The sequence below is a fragment of the Elephas maximus genome, chromosome 7, assembly GCF_024166365.1.
Source record: "Elephas maximus indicus isolate mEleMax1 chromosome 7, mEleMax1 primary haplotype, whole genome shotgun sequence".
Lineage (NCBI taxonomy): Eukaryota > Metazoa > Chordata > Mammalia > Proboscidea > Elephantidae > Elephas > Elephas maximus.
In genome coordinates, this window is record NC_064825.1 from 117,513,021 (window position 1) to 117,534,525 (window position 21,505).

A 21,505-nucleotide genomic window follows, 5' to 3' on the forward strand; every position below is an offset into this window, starting at 1 on the left:
AGCAAATAGATGCTCATAGCTGAGTTCCTCTCAGGAAATTTCCTTATGGTTTAAGGATTTTCCTTGCCCAAGATTATGACCCCTCCCAGTTGGTAGCCCACGACCAGAACTGGTCATTGTGGATGAAAATATGTGCCTCTTTTATCAGAAGTTTGGTCATCACTGAAAGGCCATACTAGTTCCAGAGCTCCAGGGAGCTTGGGGACAGTAGATGTAAAATTGGCTTCATGCTTATTGTAAATTCATCACTATTCAACTTCTTCCCAATCCGGCTTCCCTTTCTCCCTTACAGGTATTGTTTCTGGGAGCATTCTGCAATAACTCTTCCTGCACACTAATCCATTTTGTCATTCTGTTTTCCTGGAATCCAACTGGAGACTTCAATGTAGATATAGTAAAACAGGTTGACCAGAACGAATACTGAAATTGGAACCTAAACCCAGGGCAGTCAATTCCAAAAGTTTAAATATTCTACCAGACACTGCCTCACCTACTGTGCTGAAGCATCAGATAGGCCCATGTAAATATGTTTAAGATATGAAGAGAAAACAAACAGGACATTTCATTTTAAATCATCTCTCTTAATACAAGTAAAGATCATAAGTAATCAGAAATAAAATTAATAAGAAAATACATGTTCTTCCACAAAACAGGAAGATGTTTACCATGGCTTCACAGTATGGTTTTCTGTAAGACCTTCTTTAGGGCCTCTTTCACATCCTTATTTTTCAAACTGTAGATGAGGGGATTCAGCATAGGGATCACCACAGTATAAAAGACAGAGACAACCTTGCCCTGCTCCATTGAGTAGCTAGATGTTGGGCGCAAGTAAGTGAAAAGAATCGTCCCAAAGAATATGGTGACAGCAGTGAGGTGGGAGGCACAGGTGGAGAAGGCTTTGTACCTGCCTTCTACTGAGGGCATTCTCAAGATGGCGATGAGGATACACAGGTAGGAAAAAAGGACAGTAACAACAGAGCTGATGACATTAAAAGTGGAGAAAGCCATGGTGACAATGCCATTGATGTAGATGTCAGAGCAAGAGATTTCAAGCAGAGGTGGAATATCACAGTAGAAATGGTTGATCCTATTAGATCTACAAAAGGACAATCTAAAAGTCATCCCTGTGTGAATGGCTCCATTCCCAAAGCCTGCAAGGAATGAGGTAGCCACTAGTATGAAGCAAATTCTCCCAGACATGAGAACTGGGTATAGCAGGGGGTTCCAAATGGCTGAGTAGCGGTCATATGCCATCATAGCCAACAGGAAGCACTCAGTCCCAAGGAAGGAGCCATAGAAGTAGAATTGGGCAGCACATTCTTTGAAAGTAACGGTCTTATCCTCAGTCACAAGATTCATCAGCATCTTGGGAGTCACAGAAGAAGAGTGGGCAGCATCAACAAAGGAGAGGCTGCTGAGGAAGAAGTACATGGGAGTGTGGAGACAGGAATCAACCTTAATCAGCAAGATCATCCCCAAATTGCCTACTATAGTAGCCATATAGATTAATAGAAACACTACAAAAAGGATAACTTGTAGATCTGGGTTGTCTGAGAGTCCTAAGAGAATAAACTCTGTCACTTCTGTTTGGTTCCCACCTTGGGTCTCTTTCATGTACCTTATCATTTGAGCTGTAAGACAGAACATCGCATTTTGTTGGATGAACACGTAACAAGCTATAAACATCTTTTCACTGACGTATATACATGTGTACCCTATCAGAAGAGTGAAAAATGAAAAGCATAGTAAAAACTGTGCTGAACTTGACATTAAGCCCCAAAGAGCTGCATCTGATTACTATGTATGCTGCATACTAACTAATGTTTTTGAGCAAGTAACTTAGTAAACATTAACCACAAACTAAAGTTTCTTCTGGTATTAATCATTTATTGAATAATAACAGGGAAAAATCCTTAAGATGTAACGCTCTTTATTATTTGTAAAAGATTAATTAATACATAAATATACTCTACAGGCAGAACTTCTGAAGAAATATGATCAAATTAATTCAGGCCACTCAATAGCCCTCCCAGTACTAATAAAATGAATACAAAATATTAAAAGTCAGAAACAGTAATTAGCAATGTCAAGGAAATGACTTAAATCTCTGAGAAAGGTGAGTGTTAAAAATTGATAAAGTTGATGACCAAGGAAAAACACAGAGGAGAGTCCCATACATGATTCCAATCCTAGCCTAACTTCCCAGAGTCATTATCTACAGAAAAAAAAAAAAAAAAACTGTCAGCAAACCCTGAGAATATTCAATAATTCCCTCTAATATTTAGAGAATTAAACTGTAAGGAAGAAAATATATCTCGGATGAAAGTGATACAACTAGCCAAGGCAGTGTAAACTCCCACCTAACACTCAGGTTCACTGGATTACAACAGATCAGAAAACATCACCAAGAGTGCTTGACATTTGCCACACAACATACTGAATTGGAGGTAGTTTAAAAGGAAATAAATTCACTTCTGGAAAGGTGTAATAAATTCCAAAACAAGATTAAAAAAATAATATCAATTATATGCAAAACCTGTGTTTTCAAAAAATTCCCTAAGTTTTAGTAATAATTAATAAGAACAATTTAAATCAAGTTATATCTACACTAGGTTTTTGAACTCAATTATTAAGAAAGAATTATTCGCTCATCTAAGGAATAAAAAGCAAGGCATCCATATGGAGAAAAAAAAAAATCAGACTAGCCTCTGAGTTCTCCAGAATTTATTCCATATCAAAGACAAGGGTGCAATGTCTGCAAAGGTCTGGGTTAAGACAGGGATACCCAGAATATTATGTCCCAACAAGCTTGTCATTGCGGCACAAAATGATAAATAGAACAAAATGACGATGTAAGAAGTCAGAAAACATTAGGCCCAGGAGCCATTCTTAAAAATAATTCATGATCAAATCTAGCCAGCCAAGAAGTAAAGAGGAAGAAAAATGCTCGATGAACTGAATATTGAATCCACATTAAGTCTGTGAAAAGCATAGTTGCAGAAGAGAATGTTGCTATTATAAACCTGAACACATTAAAAATAATGATACACCTAACAAAATAAAGGAGGCTGATGAATGTGAGAGGAAATACCCCAATGCCCTCAAGTCAATTCTGACTCATAGCAACCCTATAGGACAACATAGCACTGCCCCATAGGGTTTCCAAGGAGTAGCTGGTGGATTCAAACTGCAGACCTTTTGGCTAGCAGCGGAGTTCTTCACCTTGCTCCAGGGGAAGTACAGAATACTAAATTCTTTATGACTCACAGCAGGGAATTATTTGATATTGTCTAATATTGAAATTTGGGACAAAATAACAAAATACCTTTGCTAATATTGGGGATAAAGGATCTAATGAACAAGACTGGGGAGAAGGATGGGCAAGAATTTGTTGTATTTTCACAAACACTGCCTACACAGAAAGACCTACATGGGCTCCGCCTAGTTTCCATTAGGATATAGGAGCTTGATAGCCTGTCCTAGTTAGCTAGTGCTGCTATAACAGAAATCCCTCAAGTGAATGACTTTAAAGAACAGAAAAGTATTTTCTCATAGTTCCTCACCTTTTATAACTTCTTGAGTTCTCTTTGCTTCTTTTGCTTGTTCCTGTTTAAGTCTAAATTCACCTTAAAATAAAAAGCGAAAGTAAAAAAATAAATAAACAAATTTCTTTCCTTAGATAAGACACTCACTCTAACTCGCCCAGGGTAAACAGCAGGCATAGCTGGAATGGACTTTAGAGGTTATTTATAATATACGTAGGAAAACTGAAACCATTTACACTTTCTCCATGATCATAGAGTTACTCTATATTCAGCAAAATTCCCTCCTTTCTTGATTTTACTTTTCCTTAAAGAAAACTCTGAGAATTTTTATAACATTGCTAAACATATTTCAAAATATAGAATACAACAAATCCCCAGGTTAGGAACTTCCGATTTTTGTAAAACTCCTAACCGAAACCAAAACCTATTGCCATCGAGTTGATTTCAATTCATAGCAACCTATAGGACAGAGTAGGACTGCTTCATAGGGTTTCCAAGAGGCTGCTGGTGGATTCAAACTGCTGACCTTTTGGTTAGAAGCAGATCTCTTAAACACTACACTACGCACTACCAGGACAACTCATACTTGCCCTTAAATGTTATGTAAATTTGCCCTCACTTTGAAAAAATTGAACCAACCCCTACTAGGAACAAATCCCTCATCACAATCACCTTCACTTACTTACTGCACATGCAGCTTTTAAACCATCTACAAGGCTTTGAGAATTTTCTTTCACTAAAGTAGGCTACATAAGAACCTGATGCACCTGTTCAGACTTAAGTATAGATTCAACTTAAAGACACGTACGAAGGCACTGGACTTCGTTTTTAACCCAGGGACTGCCTGTACATCACTGAAGTTAAGCTGTAATATTGTCGGCAATTATTTCCAATTGCAGAGGCTTCAGAGCAGACTCTGGAGTGAACATTCTGACTTACTTTAATTAGGATATGTTTCTTGTTCTTTGGTCTCTGGGGACAGCATATCTGATGTAACTTCATTGCAGTCTACTCATTTCTCCCCTCTGAAACTAAGAAAACCACGTTTCTCTTTCTTAGTTCTCTCCTTCACCCGCGGGACACCCAGGCTCAGTGGAGATTGAATTTTCGGTTCAACATTCCCAAACAAATTTAAATATTTTTCTTTTATTTCCCTGGTGGCTGGTGGTCTGATCCTCCTAAAAAAAATTGAATCTACAAAATAGAAGTTTAGGTCTATTTCACAACTTCTATAACTACTCCATTTACGTGTAAGAAATTATGCTACGTGGATCATACCGAAGTGTCTCAGTGGAGGAGACACGTGGCAGTAGAGAGAACAAGGACAGTCTTAGCTTGGAATCCTGGCTCTCTGGCTCACTGATTGTGTGACTCAGGGTATCTCTGTAGATATCGCTGTTTCAGCTTTTGTCATTTCCAAATGGGAATACTAATGTCTATTTCATAAGGAGATGAAATAATGAGTGCAAATTTTTTAGCTTAATCCCCAGAACATATAGAAAATGAATAAAAAAGAATTTCTCCAGTCTCCACATTGTTGCCCACATGCTCCTTTTATAAGGTGCCATCAAGTCAGTTTCAACTCATAGCAAACCTATGTACAGCAGAACCAAACGCTGTCCGGAACTTCACCATCATTACAATCATTGTTACACATGAGCCCACTGTTGCAGCCACTTTGTCAATCCATCTCATTGAGGGTCTTCATCTCCCTCTTTTTTGCTAACCCTGAATTAGCCTGCATAGAGTAGATTGAGACTTATCAAAGTACTCCATTGCCCAAATGGATCTCCCATCTAAAGATTCAGAGAATGAAAATAGGTTGTTATATCTAATGGTCATTAATATTATTCATGTTGCTTTGAGAAGACATTCCCTTTAATTAATTTCTCAGTACCATTTAATCAATGCAATTTAATCTAGATTCTGCAGAACAGAAAGACATAAGAGATGTCTTGTTTCATCTCCAGAAATTCAGGAAATTCTGTATTGTTTTTCTTAAGCTTAGCTCTTTTTTTTTTGGGTGGTGGTGGTAGAGGAGAGGAAAGAAAGATAGCCTGCAGGGAAAATACTATAAGTTCCTATCAACAAAGAGTCTTTACATCCTGTATTTCTTACCATGACCTATCAGTGCCACATGAAAAAACTCACCCTAGGCTATGGAACATCAGAATAAGTTTCAAAATAGGCAGAGAACCAATGTATGATCATAGCTTTAGTGTCATTTAAAGAGGCAGCAGACAATGCTATGTTTCTCTGCCATTTGGCTAGAGACTATCTCAAGTTAGAATGCAATGTGATTTCAAAGAAGCATTCTGAGAACTCACACTGGATACAGGGTTGTAAGCTTGATGCCCTAAGGATGAAACATTGAAAATTAGGTTAAAATGAGACTCTTTATGGAGAACTTTGCCATCTAAAATCCAATAAACTAGCAACAAATATTTATTAAGCAACTAATACAGAGAATCCTGGCTAAAAAAGATGTTACCTCTACCCTCAAGGAGCTTACATATGTCAGAGGATGAGGCAGTGTCTTATGCTGAGTTCTCTAGACAAGGAAAAGCAGCAAAGTACATATATATATATAGGGAGAGAAAGATTTACATCAGGGAAATGGCTCATGGGGTGTCAGAGGCTGGAAAGTCCCATGTCCTTGGATCAAGTAAGAGGATTCTCTTGACTCACATAGCTGTAGAGCTGACAAACCCAAGATCAGCAAACAAGCTGTTAAATCAAGTCTCAAGAACAGGAGGCAATATCCAATATCCAGAGTGAGCAAAAGGCAGCGAGGTTTGCCAAAAAGTCCATATGTATTAGATGCAAGCCACACCCCCAAGGAAACTGGCTTTCAACTGATTGCTGCTCATAGCAGATCTCATCATGGAGATACTTACATTATTACATAGCTAGCAAACAACATCATAACTGCCAAACCACTGAGAATCACGGCCCAGCCAGGTTAAGACACAATGTTCACCATCACAGGTAACGTTATGAATAATAGAGAATCTGGTGAGCCTATCCCCCCCCGGTCATAAGGAGAGGAGACTAGGGACAAGTGAAAATAGCAACTACTATTTATTGCTATTATTCCTTCTTTCTAGTCTCCTCTACTTATGACCAGGGGGAGGAGAGGTCATTTTGAATCTGGCAAACATATGGTCTACTATCTTGGGAATGACAACTTGAAGAGGAATGGCGTTGTATTCATCCTCAAAAAGAACATTTCAAGATCTATGCTGAAGTACAATACTGTCAGTGATAGGATAATATCCATAAGCCTAGGAGAAAGACCAGTTAATAGGACATTAATCAAATTTTCCCAACAACCTCTAAGGCTAAATGTGAAGAAACCAAAGATTTAACCAACTTCTACAGTCTGAAATAGATCAACCATGCAATCAGCATGCATTGATAATTACTGCTGATTGGAATGAGAAATTTGGAAACAAAGAAGATGGATTTGTAGTTGGAATATATGGCCTTAATAATAGAAATAATGGTGGAGATCATATGATGGAATTTTGCAAGACCAATGAGTTCTTCATTGTGTTTTTTTTTGAAGATCATAAATGGCAACTATACTCATGGACCTGGACAGATGGAATATATAGAAATCAAATCGATTACATCTGTAGAAAGAGAAAACGGGAAAGTTCAGTATCATCAGTGAAAACAAGGCCAGGCCCTGTCTGCAGAACACACCTTCAGTTGCTCATATGCAAGTTCAAGTTGAAACTGAAGAAAATTAGCACAAGTCCACGAGAGCCAAAGTATGAAGTTGAGTATATCCCACCTGTATTTAGAGGTCATATCAAGAATAGATTTGATGAATTGAACATTAACGATCCAAGACCAGATAAGTTATGGAACGACATCAAATATGTCATATATGAAGAAAGCAAGAGGTTGTTAAAAAGACAGCAAGAAAAGAAAAGACCAAAATAGGTGACAGAAGAGACACTGGAAACACTGAAACTTGCTCTTGAATTTCAAGCAGCTAAAGCAAAAGGAAGAAATGATGAAGTAAAAGAGCTGAACAGAGAATTTCAAGGGTGGCTCGAGAAGACAAAGTAAGGTACAACAATGGTGAGTACAAAGACCTGAAGTTAGAAAACCAAAAGGGAAGAATCACTGTAGTCATTTCTCAAACTCAAAGAACAGAAGAAAAACTTCAAGACTCAAGTTACAATATTGAAGTTACAACACAGGAAGCAACAAAAGAAGATGGAAGGAATACACAGAGCCACTATACCACAAAGAACTGGTTGACATTCACCCATTTCAAGAGGTAGCACATGATCAGGAATTGAAGGTACTGAAGAAAGAGGTCCAAGCTGCACTAAAGGCATTGGGGAAAACAAGGCTCCAGAAACTGACAGAATACCAACGGAGATGTTTTGCCAAGTGGCTGCAGCACTGGAAGTGGTCACTCATTTAGGCCATGAAATTTGGAAGACAGCTACCTGGCCAAATGACTGAAAGAAGTCCATATTTATGCCTATTCCAAAGAAAGATGATCCACAGAATTGGTTGACATTCAATTATTTCAAGAGGTAGCATATAATCAGGAACTAATTTCATTTTACTTGGAACCACAATTAACAACAATGAAAGCAATACTCAAGTAATCAAAAGAAGTCTTACACTGGGCAAATCAGTTGCAAAAATGCTTTAAAGTGTCCAAAAGCTAAGAAGTCGCCATCAGGACTAAGGTCGGCCTGATCCAAGCCATGGGGTTTTCAACCGCCTCATATGCATGCAAAGTTAAACAATGACTAAGGAAGTCAGAAGAAGAATTGATACCTTTGAATTGTGGTGTTACCAAGGAATATTGAATGCACCATGGACTGCCAAAATAATGACCAAATCTGTCTTGGAAGAAGTACAACCAGGATGCTCCTTAGAAGCAGGAATGCTGAAACTATGTGTCACATGCTTTGGACATGTTGTCAGGGAGAATCAGTCCCTGGAGAAGGACATCATGCTTGGCAAAGTAGTGGGTCATAGAAAAAGAGGAAGACTCTCAACCAGATTGACTGACAAAGTGGCTACAACAACGGGCTCAAGCATAGCAACAATTGTGAGGATGGCACAGGACCAGGCAATGTTCATTCTGTTGTGCGTGGGGGGCTATGAGTCTGAACCAACTCTATGGCACCTAACAACAAAGAGGCCTTTGGCAGCAGATTTGCCCAATGCAATGCTTCTTTTGAATTCTTGACTGCTGCTTCCATTGTTGTTGATTGTGGAACCAAGTTAAGTGAAATCTTTGACAACTTCAAACTTTTCTGTTTATCATGATGTTGCTTATTGGTCCAGTTTTGAGGATTTTGGCTTTCTTTAAGTTTAGGTGTAATCCATACTGAAAGCTGTGATCTTTGACCTTTATCATCAAGTGTTTCTAGTCCTCTTCACTTTCAGCAAGCAAGGTTGTGTCATCTGCATAAAGCAGGTTGTTAATGAGTCTTCCTCCAATCCTGACACCACATTCTTCTTCATATAGTCCAGTTTCTCAGATTATTTGCTCAGCATACAGATTGAATAGGTATGTGAAAGGATACTACTATGACACTATGACGCACGCCTTTTCTGAATTTAAACCATTCAGTATCCCCTTGTTCTGTTTGAAAGACTGCCACTTGGTTTATGTACAGGTTTCTCATGGGCACAATTAAGTTTTCTGGTTTTCCCATTCTTGGCAATGTCATCCATAATTTGTTGTGATCCACACAGTCGAATGCCTTTGCATAGTCAATAAAACAGGTAAACCTCTTTCTGGTATTCTCTGCTTTCAGTCAGGATCCATCTGTCAACAGCAATGACATACCTGGTTCTGTGCCCTCTTCTGAATCTGCCTGGAATTTCTGGCAATTTCTTGTTGAGGTACTGCTACAGCCACTTTTGAATCATCTTCAGCAAAATTTTACCTGGGTGTGATATTTATGACATTGTTGCATAATTTCCACATTCTGTTGGATCACCTTTCTTTGGAATGGGCACATATTTGGATTCCTTCCAGTCATTTGACCAGGTAGCTATATTCCAAATTTCCTGGTAAAGGTAAGTGAGAGTCTCCAGGCCTGCATTGGTTTGTCAAAACATCTTAATTGGTATTCCCTCAATTCCTGGAGCCTTGTTTTTCCCCAATGCCTTAAGTGAAGCCTAGGCTTCTTCTTTTAATACCGTAGGTTCTTGATCATATGCTGCCTCCTGAAATGGCTGAACATCAACCAACTCTTTTTGATACAGTGACTCTAGGTATCCCATCCATCTTCTTTTGTTGCTTCTGGTGTGGTTCAACATTTTCCCCATAAAATCCTTCAATATTGCATCTTGAGGCTTGGATTTTTGCTTCAGTTTGTTCAGCTTGAGAAATGTCAAGCAATTTCTTCCCATTTGGTTTTCTAACTCTTCGTCTTTGCACATTTCATTACAATACTCTACCTTGTCTTCTCGAGCAACCCTTTGAAATCTTCTGTTCAGCTCTTTTACTTCATCATTTCAGCAGTTCACTTTAGCTTCTCTACACTCAAGATCAAGTTTCAGAGTCTCTTCTGACATTCATTCTGATCTTTTCTTTCTTTTTAATGGCCTTTTAATTTCTTTATGAATGATTTCCTTTATGTCATCCCACAATTCATCTGGTCTTTGATCATTACTGTTCAATGTGTCAAATATATACTTAAGATTGTCTCCAAAGTCAGGTGAGATATACTCAAGGTTGTATTTTCCAACTATCGATACTTCTTTTGGGTTTCCAACTTTTTTGTTCCAATCACAAGTAATTATCAACGGTTCTTGATTTCATGTTCAATCAATTCCAGGCTGCAAAAACTGTTGAAAATCTCAATTTTCTAACTTCAGCATTAGTAGTTGGTGCATAAATTTGTATAACAGTCATATTAACTGGTCTTCCTGGTAGATGTACGGATATTACCTATCACTGACAGCAATATAATTCAGGACAGATCTCAAAATATTCTTTTTGATGATGAAAATGACACCATTCTTCTTTGATTTGTCATTCACAGCATCGTAGACCATAAGATTGTTTGAATCAAAATGGCCAATACCAGTCCTTTTCAGCTCACTACAGCCTTCAATATGAATTACACCTCAACATAAAGAAAACTAAAATTGTCACAACTGGACCAATAACCAACATCATGATAAACTGGGAAAAAATTGAAGTTGCCAAGGATTTCATTTTACTTAGATTCACAATTAATACCCATGGACACATCAGTCAAGAAATCAAAGGATGTACTGCATGGGGCAAACCGTTCCAAACAATCTTTTTCATGTGTTAAAAAACAAAGATGTCACTTGGAGGACTAAGGTGTGGCTGACCAAAACCATTGTTATTTTCAATCACCTCATTCGATTGTGAAAGCGGGAAAATGAATAAGGAAGACCCAAGAAGAATTCATGCTTTTGAATTATGGTACTGGTGAAGAATATTGAACATACCAAGGACTGTCAGAGGAATGAACAAATCTGTCTTGGAAGATGTACAGCCAGAATTCTTCTTAGAAATGCAGATGGGGAGACAGCACCTACGTACTATGGACATTTTATCAGGAGAGACCTGTCCTTAGAGAAAGTCATCAAGCTTGGTAAAATAGAAGGTCAGTGAAGGAAAGGGTGACCCTTAATGCAATGGATTGACACAGTAGCTGTAACAACAGACTCAAACATAGCAATGACTATGAGGATAGCACAGGATCAGTCAGTTTTGTTCTGTTGTTCATGGAGTTGCAATGAGTCAGAACTGGCTTAACGGCATCTAACAACAACAACAACATGCCTGGAAAGTTCTTCCATATATGTAAATATGGTATTATTCCAATTCTCTGTTCAGGTCTGGCTCCAATGTTATTTTCACAGAGAGTTCTTCTCTGACACAACTGGAATAGCAAAACAACACTCCACCACTCCTTATTTCATTCTCTTCTTTACTTTTTTCAAACACCACACATCTCCATATCAAACACATACACAAGCATATATATTTACATGTGACAAATCTGAGAGTGACACTCTCAAATACACACACACAAACATGCATTTGATATAGACAATACAGTCTTCTCCACTTTAACATAAGATCAAGAACTTTGTTTTCTTTCCTGCTATATTTCCAGCTCATGTTTCATCCTAATCATTCAGTGAATACTTTTAGAATGAATTCTGAATAAATACAAATATAAAGAGTTTGTATTTTTGTTCCAAGCATAAACTAAGGAAGTATGACAATAGAGACAATTTGCAACAATACAGAAAAGGAAACTTTAAGCCAATAAAATATAAATTTGATGCTAAGATGCCTAATTGTACAAAATAACTGATTATTTTTTAGGTGTCTGAGCATGATAACTAAGTGAAGAATGCTGATTTCTCAATCCTTTCATGATTCCAAAATCCCTAGATGTCAGGTTTTCAATTCGATATACAAACCTGGAACTCAGGTGGGACATCGAGGCTGAAAATATGAATTTGGAAATCATTGCAGACTTCTTAAATCACCAGAGACATAAGTAGAACTAGAGAATCAAATGTCTTTGGTTAATCCTTTGGTTCCAAGATTTAGAGGTCAGAATTAGGAGGAGGAAGAGCCAGAAAAGCTGACTGGGAAGAAGTGATTAGTGAGGGAGGAAAAAAAAGGAGAAGAGTGCCATGATAGACAAACCTAGAGAAGGCTGTTTCAAGGTAGATGGAAACATCAATTGTGGCAAATTTTCCTGACATATCAAGTGAAAATAGGGAAGAAAGCAACTTTGAATGTGGTTGTGTGGAAGTCTTCTGTGTCCTCGACAAGATTAGTTTCAATGAAGTGCTGGTAAATTATCACTATTGGACTGTATTGAGGTGTAAATGAGACATGAGAGAGCAGGTACAATGACTAGAATAGTTGTTTTAAGGATATTAACTATAAAGGGGAGCATAGAAATAGCTTTGCGGCTGGATGGAGTTTTCAGTCAAGAACACTGTTAAGAAGGATGATACTAGACCATATCTGGAAACAAATGAGAATATCCCAGTTGAGTATGAGAAACTGATGCTTGGGGAGAACAGATATATAATTAGAGAGAAGCAAAATCTTTGAAAATCTTCAAACGTGAAAGAGCTGATCTTACACATTATTCATTATGGAAGGGTGTGTGTATAAAGCTTTAAAATGGTAACATGGAGGCAATTTTATCTGATTCTTTATACTTGGTAGGATAAAATATCGATGGCACTGGGTTTTAGGATAAAATATGAGGGAAGAACAGGAGCAGAGAGTTGAGTGTGGAGGGCTTTCTTCTAATTGCACTAAGCACCTTAAGTGGAGGACCAAAGTGAAGAGATAATTAAGTTTACCTAAGTTGGAAAGTAGTCAGATGAGCAGAGTGGAGTGAAATTGAAACCATGGAATTGACTGACTGTGACTGAATGATTATATAAGGACATTGAAATCTCAGATGGGCCATGAGTGAAATGTGCATATGAGAGTATTAATGAATAATGATAAGCTTGCACTTTTCTTGGATTGGTGAGTAAGGAGCAGTTAAAGGATAGGTATTAGAGTAGATGAGCTAGAACAAAAGGGAGAGCCAAGATGGACGTCAGGCATGACACAGTTTTGGATATCTCTGAGCAAAAGTGGAAGTTATGGGGAGATGGGAAGACTGCTCCTGTGCTTACAGGAAATTGGGTGGGTGAGAAGAGTTAACTTCTCCTTTGTGAACTCTAACAAATTTTTCAGAGATGAGGTGGCTGAGAGTTGGTCTCACTTGAAATGTGCAGAACACTATTGTTCTCTCTCATGGTATGAAATGGATGGTGGAAATGGAAAAAATTGCACATACAGATTTATTTGATGTCCATATAATTACTTAAACTTCTTTTACCATACTATCTCATCAAAAAAGCTGTTGACCCAGTGCTCCAATATTGAAAACATTCCATCCCACTACATAGAGCAATAGATAGGTAATTTACAAATGTTTATTGAAAATTATGTGAGACTTTGAGACCAGAAAAGATAAAAAGTTAAAGTTCAGTGGTTACTACCTTTAAAATATTCCAATTGACTCAGAAAATTTGTAAGATATGCCTGTAGCATTTATTCGGTTCCCGTATTTTTTATATCTGATAAAATTCTTTCATGGATTTTATTTGGTGCTCTTGGCATTCTTGTGAGTGGAATAACTGTTATTATTTATAGTAATGCTGTGGTACACAGCCCAGATGTCCCTTTCAGGGTAGAAATTTCCTCATCTGCCAGATACATCAGCAGCTAAATGTTCATAGTTGAGTTCCTATCTGAAAATTTCCTTATGGTTTAACGAATTGCCTTGCTTAAGTTTGTGCCCCCTCCCAGAAGCTAACGTATATCCAGAACTGGTCATTGGGAATGAAAATGTATGACCCTTATCACAAGCCTGGTCATCACTGAAAGGCCATCCTAGCTCCAGAGCTCCAGGGTACTTAGGAAGAGTAGACATATAATTGGCTTAGTCCTTGTTGTAAATTCATCACGATTCAGCTTCTTCTCAATCCCACTTCCCTTTCTCCCTTACAGAAATTATTCCTGGAACACTCTGCAATAACTCTTCCTGCACACAAATCTTTTTTACTGAGTCTCTTTTCCTGGAATCCAACTGGAGACATCAAGGTAGATATAATAAAACTGAGGTTGACATGAATGAATATTGAAGTTGGAACATAAACCCAGGCTAGTGGATTCCAAAAGTTTAAACATTCTACCAGACACTGCCTTCACCTACTGTGCTGAATCATCAGATGGGCCCATGTATATATGTTTCAGATATGAAGAGAACAAGCAGGACATCTCATTTTAAATCATCTGTCTTAATGCAAGTACCAGGAAGATGTTTAACGTGTCTTCACAGTATGGTTTTCTGTAAGACCTTCTTTAGGGCCTCTTTCACATCCTTATTTTTTAAACTGTAGATGAGGGGATTCAGCATAGGGATCACTACAGTATAAAAGACAGAGACAACCTTGTCCTGCTCCATTGAGTAGCTAGATGTTGGGCGCAAGTACATGAAAAGAATCGTCCCAAAGAATATGGTGACAGCAGTGAGGTGGGAGGCACAGGTAGAGAAGGCTTTGTGCCTGCCCTCTACTGAGGGCATTCTCAAGATGGCGATGAGGATGCATAGGTAGGAAATAAGGACAATAACAACACAGGTAATGACATTAAAACTGGAGGAAGTCATGATCACAATGCCATTGATATAGGTGTCAGAGCAAGAGATTTTAAGCAAGGGTGGAGTATCACAGTAGAAATGGTTGATCCTATTAGATCCACAAAAGGACAATCTAAAAGTCATCCCTGTGTGAATGGCTCCATTCCCAAAGCCTGCAAGGAATGAGGTAGCCACTAGTATGAAGCAAATTCTCCCGGACATGAGAACTGGATACAGCAGGGGGTTCCAAATGGCTGAGTAGCGGTCATATGCCATCATGGCCAACAGGAAGCACTCAGTGCCTAGGAAGGAGCCAAAGAAGTAGAACTGGGTGGCACATGCATTGAAAGAAATGGCTTTATTCTCAGCCACAAGGTTCATCAGCAACTTAGGAGTTACAGAAGAAGAGTAGGAGGCATCAACAAAGGAGAGGCTGCTGAGGAAGAAGTACATGGGAGTGTGGAGACAGGAATCAGTCTTAATCAGCAATATCATCCCCAAATTGCCTACCATAGTAGCCATATATATTAAGAGAAACAGTACAAAAAGGATAATTTGTAGATCTGGGTCATCTGAGAGTCCTAAGAGAATAAATCCTGTCACTTCTGTTTGATTTCCACCTTGAGTCTCTTGCATATATCTTGTAATTTGAGCTGGGGTAAGAGAAAAGACAGAACATGGCATTTTGTGGGTTGATCACATAACAAGCTATAAATATGTTTTTAATAACATGTACACATGTGTACCCTATCGAAAGAGTGAAAAATGAAAAGCATAGTAAAAACTGTGCTGAATTTGACATTAAGTTCAAAGAATTGTATCTGACTACTACGTATGCTGCCTACTAACTAATGTTTTTGAGCAAGTAACTTCAGAATCATTAGCCACAAACTAAAGTCCCTTCTGGCCTTAACCATTTATAGAATAATTATAGGGAAATATCCTCAAGATGTAACTCTCATTATTTACAAAAAAATAATTAATATGTAAACATACTCCAGAGACACAGCTTCTGAAGAAATATGATCAAATTAATTCAGGACACTGAATAATCCTCTCAGGTACTAATGAATGCAAAATATTAAAAGTCAGTAAAAGAAATTAACGATGTCAAAGAAAAGGCTTGAATCTCCGGCAAAAGTTGGTGTTAAAAATTGATAAAATTGATGAACAAGGAAAAACACAGAGCGTCCCATGCATGACTCCAATCCTACCCTAACTTCCCAGAGTCATTACCTACCAAAAAAAAAAAAAAAGCGTCCGTAAACCCTGAGAATTTTCAGTAATTCCCACTAATACTTACAGAATTAAACTGTAGGAAAGAAGAGATATCTCAGAAGAAAGAGATATAACTAGCCAAGGCAATGGAAACTCCCACCCAACACCCAGGTTCGCTGGATTACAACAGAACCAGGAAACACCACCAAGAGCACTTGACCTTTTCCACCCAACATACTGAATTGGAGGTAGCTTAAATGGAAATAAGTTCACTCCTGGAAAGGTGTAATAAATGTTAAAACAAGACGTAAAAAAAAAAAAAAGTCAATATACATGCAAAACCGGTATTTTCAAAAGGCTAGTTGCCAAGCATTAGCAATAATTAATACAGAATAATTTACATCAAGTTATATCTATATTAGGTTTTTGAACTTCAATGATTAAAAAAGAATTATTCACACATTTAAGCCAAAAAAAAAAAAAGCAAGTCATCTGTATGGGGAAAAAAATTAGACTAGCCTCTGACTTCTCCAGAATTTATTCCACACCAAAAGAAAAGGATGGAAAGCCTTCAAAGGTCTAGATTAGGAAGTAGGGATCCAAGAATGTTACATTCCAATAAGTTGTCATTTCATCACAGAACAATAAACAGACAAAAATGATGATGTAGGAAGTCCGAAAACATTCAACTCAGGGGCCCTTCTAAAAATAACTCATGATCAAATCTAGCCAACCAAGAATTAAATAGAAAAATACAGCTTAAATAAACTGAACATTGAATCCACATAAGTCTGTGAAAAGCATGGTTACAGAAGAGAATGTTGCTATTATAAGCCTGAACTGATATACCTAACTCATATACCCAACACAATAAAGGAGGCTCAGAAATATGACAGGAAGTACCCAAAAACCAAACGCCAATGCTGTGGGGTTAATTCTGATTCATAGCAACTCTATAGGACAGCATAGAACTGCCCGTAGGGTTTTCAAGGAGTGGTTGGTGGATTTGATTTGCTGACCTTTTGGCTAGCAGCCAAGCTCTTCACCTTGCAACAGAGGAAGTATAGAAGTGCTAAATCCTTTACAACTCACAGCAGGGAAATATTTGATATTGCTTAAAAGTAAAATTTGGGATAAAGTAATAAAATGTTTTTACTAATATTGGGGATAAAAGACCTACTGAACAAGGCTGGGGAGAAGGGTGGGCAAGAATTTTTTGTATTTTCACAAACACTGCCATACACAGAAACATCCGTATGGGCTCCACCCAGTTTGCATAAGGATATAGGAGCTTCATAGCCTGTCTTAGTTATCTAGTGCTGCCATAGCAGAAATCCCCCAAGTGAATGACTTTATAAACAGAAGTGTATTTTCTCATAGTTCCTTACCTTTTGTAACAGCTTGAGTTCTCTTTGCTTGTTTTGCTTGCTCCTGTTTAAGTCTAAATTCACCGTAAAATACAAAGCAAAAGCAAATAAATAAATAAATAAATTCCTTTGCTTAGATAAGACACTCATTCTAGCTTCTGCAGGTTAAACAGGAAGCACAGCTGGAAAGAACTTTAGAGGTCATCTATCAATAGGTAGGAAAACTGAATCCCTTTACACCTTCCCCATTATAATAGAGTTACCGTACATTCAGCAAAATTCCCTTCCTTCTTGATTTTACTTTTCCTTAAAGAAACGTATGAGAATTTTTATGACAATGCTAAACACATTTCAAAATACAGAGTACTGTAAATCCCCATACAATAAGTTCCACTTTATGTACAACTCCTAAACAAAACCAAAACCTATTGCCTTCAAGTCAATTACAACACATAACAACCTATAGGACAGAGTAGAACTGCTCCACAGCGTTTCCAAAGAGCAGCTGGTGGATTCCAGCTGCTGACCTTTTGGTTAGCAGTGGAACCCTTAACTATTACACTATCAGGACAACTCATAAAAAAAAAAAAATTCCCATACTTGCCCTTAAATGTTTTGTAAATTTGCCCTCACTTTCAAAGAATTGAGCCAACCCCTACTAGGAACAAATTCCTCATCACAATCCCCTTCACTTACTGCACATGCAGCTTTTAAACCATAGACAAGGCTTTGAATCTTTTCTTGCACTAAAGTAGGCTACATAAGAACCCGATGCACCTGTTCTGACTTACCTACAAATAAGACTTAAAGACACACTTAGGAATGCAATGGATCTCGTTCTTAAACCAGGGACTGACTGTACATCACTGCAGTGCAGCTGTAATATTGTTGGCAATTATTCCAACTGCAGAGGCTTCAGAGCAGACTCTGGAGTGAACATTCTGACTTACATTACTTAGGATATGTTTCTTGTTCTTTGGTCTCTAGGGACAGCAAATCTGATGTAACTTCATTGTAATCTACTCATTTCTCCCCTCTGAAACTAAGGAAACCACATTTGTCTTTCTTAGTTCTCTCCTTCACCCTTGGTACACCCAGACTCAGTGGAGAATGAATTTTCAGTTCTACATTCCCATTCAAATTTAAATATTTTCCTCTTATTTCCCCTGGTGACTGGTGGTCTGTCCTCTTAAAAAAAATTAAATCTACAAAGTAGAAGGTTAGGTCTATCTCTGGTCACAACTTCTCTAAGGACTCCATGTACATATAAGAAATTATGCTATAAAACAAAAGATAAGAATCACATGATTTTATCAATTGATGCAGAAAAGGCATTTGACAAAGTTCAACACCCATTCATAATAAAAACTCTCAGCAAAATAGGAATAGAAGGGAAATTCCTCAACAAAATAAAGGGCATTTATACAAAGCCAACAGCCAACATCACCCTAAATGGAGAGAGCCTGAAAGCATTCCCACTAAGATCGGGAACCAGACAAGAATGCCCTTTATCATCGCTCTTATTCAACATTGTGTTCGAAGTCCTACCCAGAGCAATTAGGCAAGATAAAGAAATAAAGGGCATCCAGATTGGCAAGGAAGAAGTAAAATTATCTCTATTTGCAGATGACATGATCTTATACACAGAAAACCCTAAGGAATCCTCAAGAAAACTACTGAAACTAATAGAAGAGTTCGGCAGGGTATCAGGATACAAGATAAACATACAAAACTCAGTTGGATTCCTCTACACCAACAAAAAGGACATTTGAGAGGAAATCACCAGATCAATGCCATTTACAGTAGCCCCCAAGAAGATAAAATACTTAGGAATAAATCTTACCAGAGATGTAAAACACTTATACAAAGAAAACTACAGTACACTTCTGCAAGAAACCAAAAGAGACTTACATAAGTGGAAAAACATACCTTGCTCATGGGTAGAAAGACTTAACATTAGAAAATTCTCTATCCTACCAAAAGCGATCTGTACATTTAATGCAATTCTTATCCAAATTCCAATAACGATATTTAATGAGATGGAGAAACAAATCATCAACTTCATACGAAAAAGAAGAACAAAGTGGGAGGCCTTACTCTGCCTGATTTTAGAACCTATTATACCGCCACAATAGTGAAAACAGCCTGGTACTGGTACAGCAACAGATACATGGACCAATGGAACAGAATTGAGAATCCAGTCATAAATCCATTCACATGTGAGCCCAGTTGATATTTGACAAAGGCCCCAAAACAGTCTTTTTAACAAATGGTGCTGGCATAACTGGATATCCACCTGCCACAAAATGAAACAAGACCCATACCTCACTCCATGCACAAAAACTAAATCAAAATGGATCAAAGACCTAAATATAAAATCTTAAAACGATAAAGATCATGGAAGAAAAAATAGGGACGTTAGGAGCCCTAATATATGTCATAAACAGTAGACAAAACATTATTAAGCATGTAGAAGAAAAACTAGGTAACTGGGAGCTCCTAAATATCAAACACCTATGCTCATCCAAAGACTTCACCAAAAGAGTAAAAAGACTACCTACAGAGTGGGAAAATGTTTTTAGCTATGACGTTTCCGATCAGCGCCTGATCTCTAAAATCTACATGATACTGCAAAAACTCAACTACAAAAAGACAAATATTCCAATTAAAAAATGGGCAAAAGATATGAATAGACACTTCACTAAAGAAGACATTCAAGCAGCTAACAGATACATGAGGAAATGTTCACGATCATTAGCCATTAGAGAAATGCAGATCAAAACTACAGTGAGATTTCATCTCACTCCAACAAGGCTGACATTAATCCAAAAAACACAAAATAATAAATGTTGGAGCAGCTGTGGAGAGATTGGAACACTTCTACCCTGATGGTGGGAATGTCAAATGGTACAACCACTTTGGAAATCTATTTGGCGCTTCCTTAAAAAGTTAGAAATAGAACTACCATACGATCCAGCAATCCCACCCCTTGGAATACATCCTAGAGAAATAATAGCCTTTACACAAACAGATAAATGCACGCCCATGTTTATTGCAGCACTGTTTACAATAGCAAAAAGATGGAAGCAACCAAGGTGCCCATCAACAGATGGATAACTAAATTATGGTATATTCACACAATGGACTACTATGCATCTATAAAGAACAGTGAGGAATCTGTGAAACCTGGAAGGTATTATGCTGAGTGAAATTAGTCACTTGCAAAAGGACAAATATTGTATAAGACCACTATTATAAGATCTTGAGAAAAAGTTTAAACTGAGAAGAAAACATTCTTTCATGGTTACAAGAAGGGGGAGGGAGGGAGGGTGGGAGAGGGGTATTCACTAAATAGTAGATAAGAACTACTTTTGGTGAAGGGAAAGACAACACACAATACAGGGGAGGTCAGCACAACTGGGCTAAACCAAAAGCAAAGAATTTTCCTGAATAAATTGAATGCTTCGAATGCCAGTTTAGCAGGGGCAGGGGTTTGGGGACCATGGTTTCAGGGGACATCTAAGTCAATTGGCATAATAAAATCTATTAAGAAAACATTATGCATCCCACTTTGAAGAGTTGCATCTGGGGTCTTAAACACCAGCAAGCAGCCATCTAAGATGCATCAATTGGTCTCAGCCCACCTGGATCAAAGGAGAATAAAGAACACCAAGGACACAAAGCGATTATGAGCCCAAGAGACAGAACAGGCCACATGAACCAGAGACTACATCATCCCAAGACCAAAAGAACTAGATGGTGCCTGGCTACAACCAATGACTGCCCTGACAGGGAACACAACAGAGAATTCCTGAGGGAGCAGAAGAGCAGTGGGATGCAGACCCCGAATTCTCACAAGACCAGACTTAATGGTCGAAGTGAGACTGGAAGGACCCCAGTGGTCATGGCCCTCAGACCTTCTGTTGCCCCAGGACGGGAACCATTCCCGAAGCCAACTGTTCAGACATGGATTGGACTGGACAATGGGTTGGAGAGGGATGCTGGTGAGGAGTGAGCTTCTTGGATCAGGTGGACACTTGAAACTATGTTGGCATCTCCTGCCTGGAGAGGAGATGAGAGGGTAGAAGGGTTTAGAAGCTGGTGAAATGGACATGAAAAGAGAGGGTGGAGGGAGAGAGCATGCTGTTTCATTAGGGGGAGAGCGACTGGG

At 38.2% G+C, this 21,505-nt stretch overlaps 2 protein-coding genes across 2 annotated transcripts; both read right to left on the reverse strand.

The window, feature by feature from the left end:
• Positions 1-672: 672 nt before the first annotated feature.
• On the reverse strand, positions 673-1,626 carry LOC126079879 (olfactory receptor 5AP2-like). Its single transcript, XM_049891239.1, has one exon. It carries the CDS (start codon positions 1,624-1,626, stop codon positions 673-675), a length of 954 nt encoding a protein of 317 aa, XP_049747196.1.
• A 12,817-nt stretch (positions 1,627-14,443) lies between these two features.
• On the reverse strand, positions 14,444-15,433 carry LOC126080548 (olfactory receptor 5AP2). Its single transcript, XM_049891746.1, has one exon. The coding sequence runs from the start codon at positions 15,431-15,433 to the stop codon at positions 14,444-14,446; it is 990 nt and encodes a 329-aa protein (XP_049747703.1).
• Positions 15,434-21,505: the final 6,072 nt, after the last annotated feature.

What these genes read in the sequence shown, in the direction of transcription:
- LOC126079879 (XM_049891239.1), bottom strand. Translation starts at nt 1,626, where the DNA reads ATGATAAGGTACATGAAAGAGACCCAAGGTGGGAACCAAACAGAAGTG.
- LOC126080548 (XM_049891746.1), bottom strand. Translation starts at nt 15,433, where the DNA reads ATGCCATGTTCTGTCTTTTCTCTTACCCCAGCTCAAATTACAAGATAT.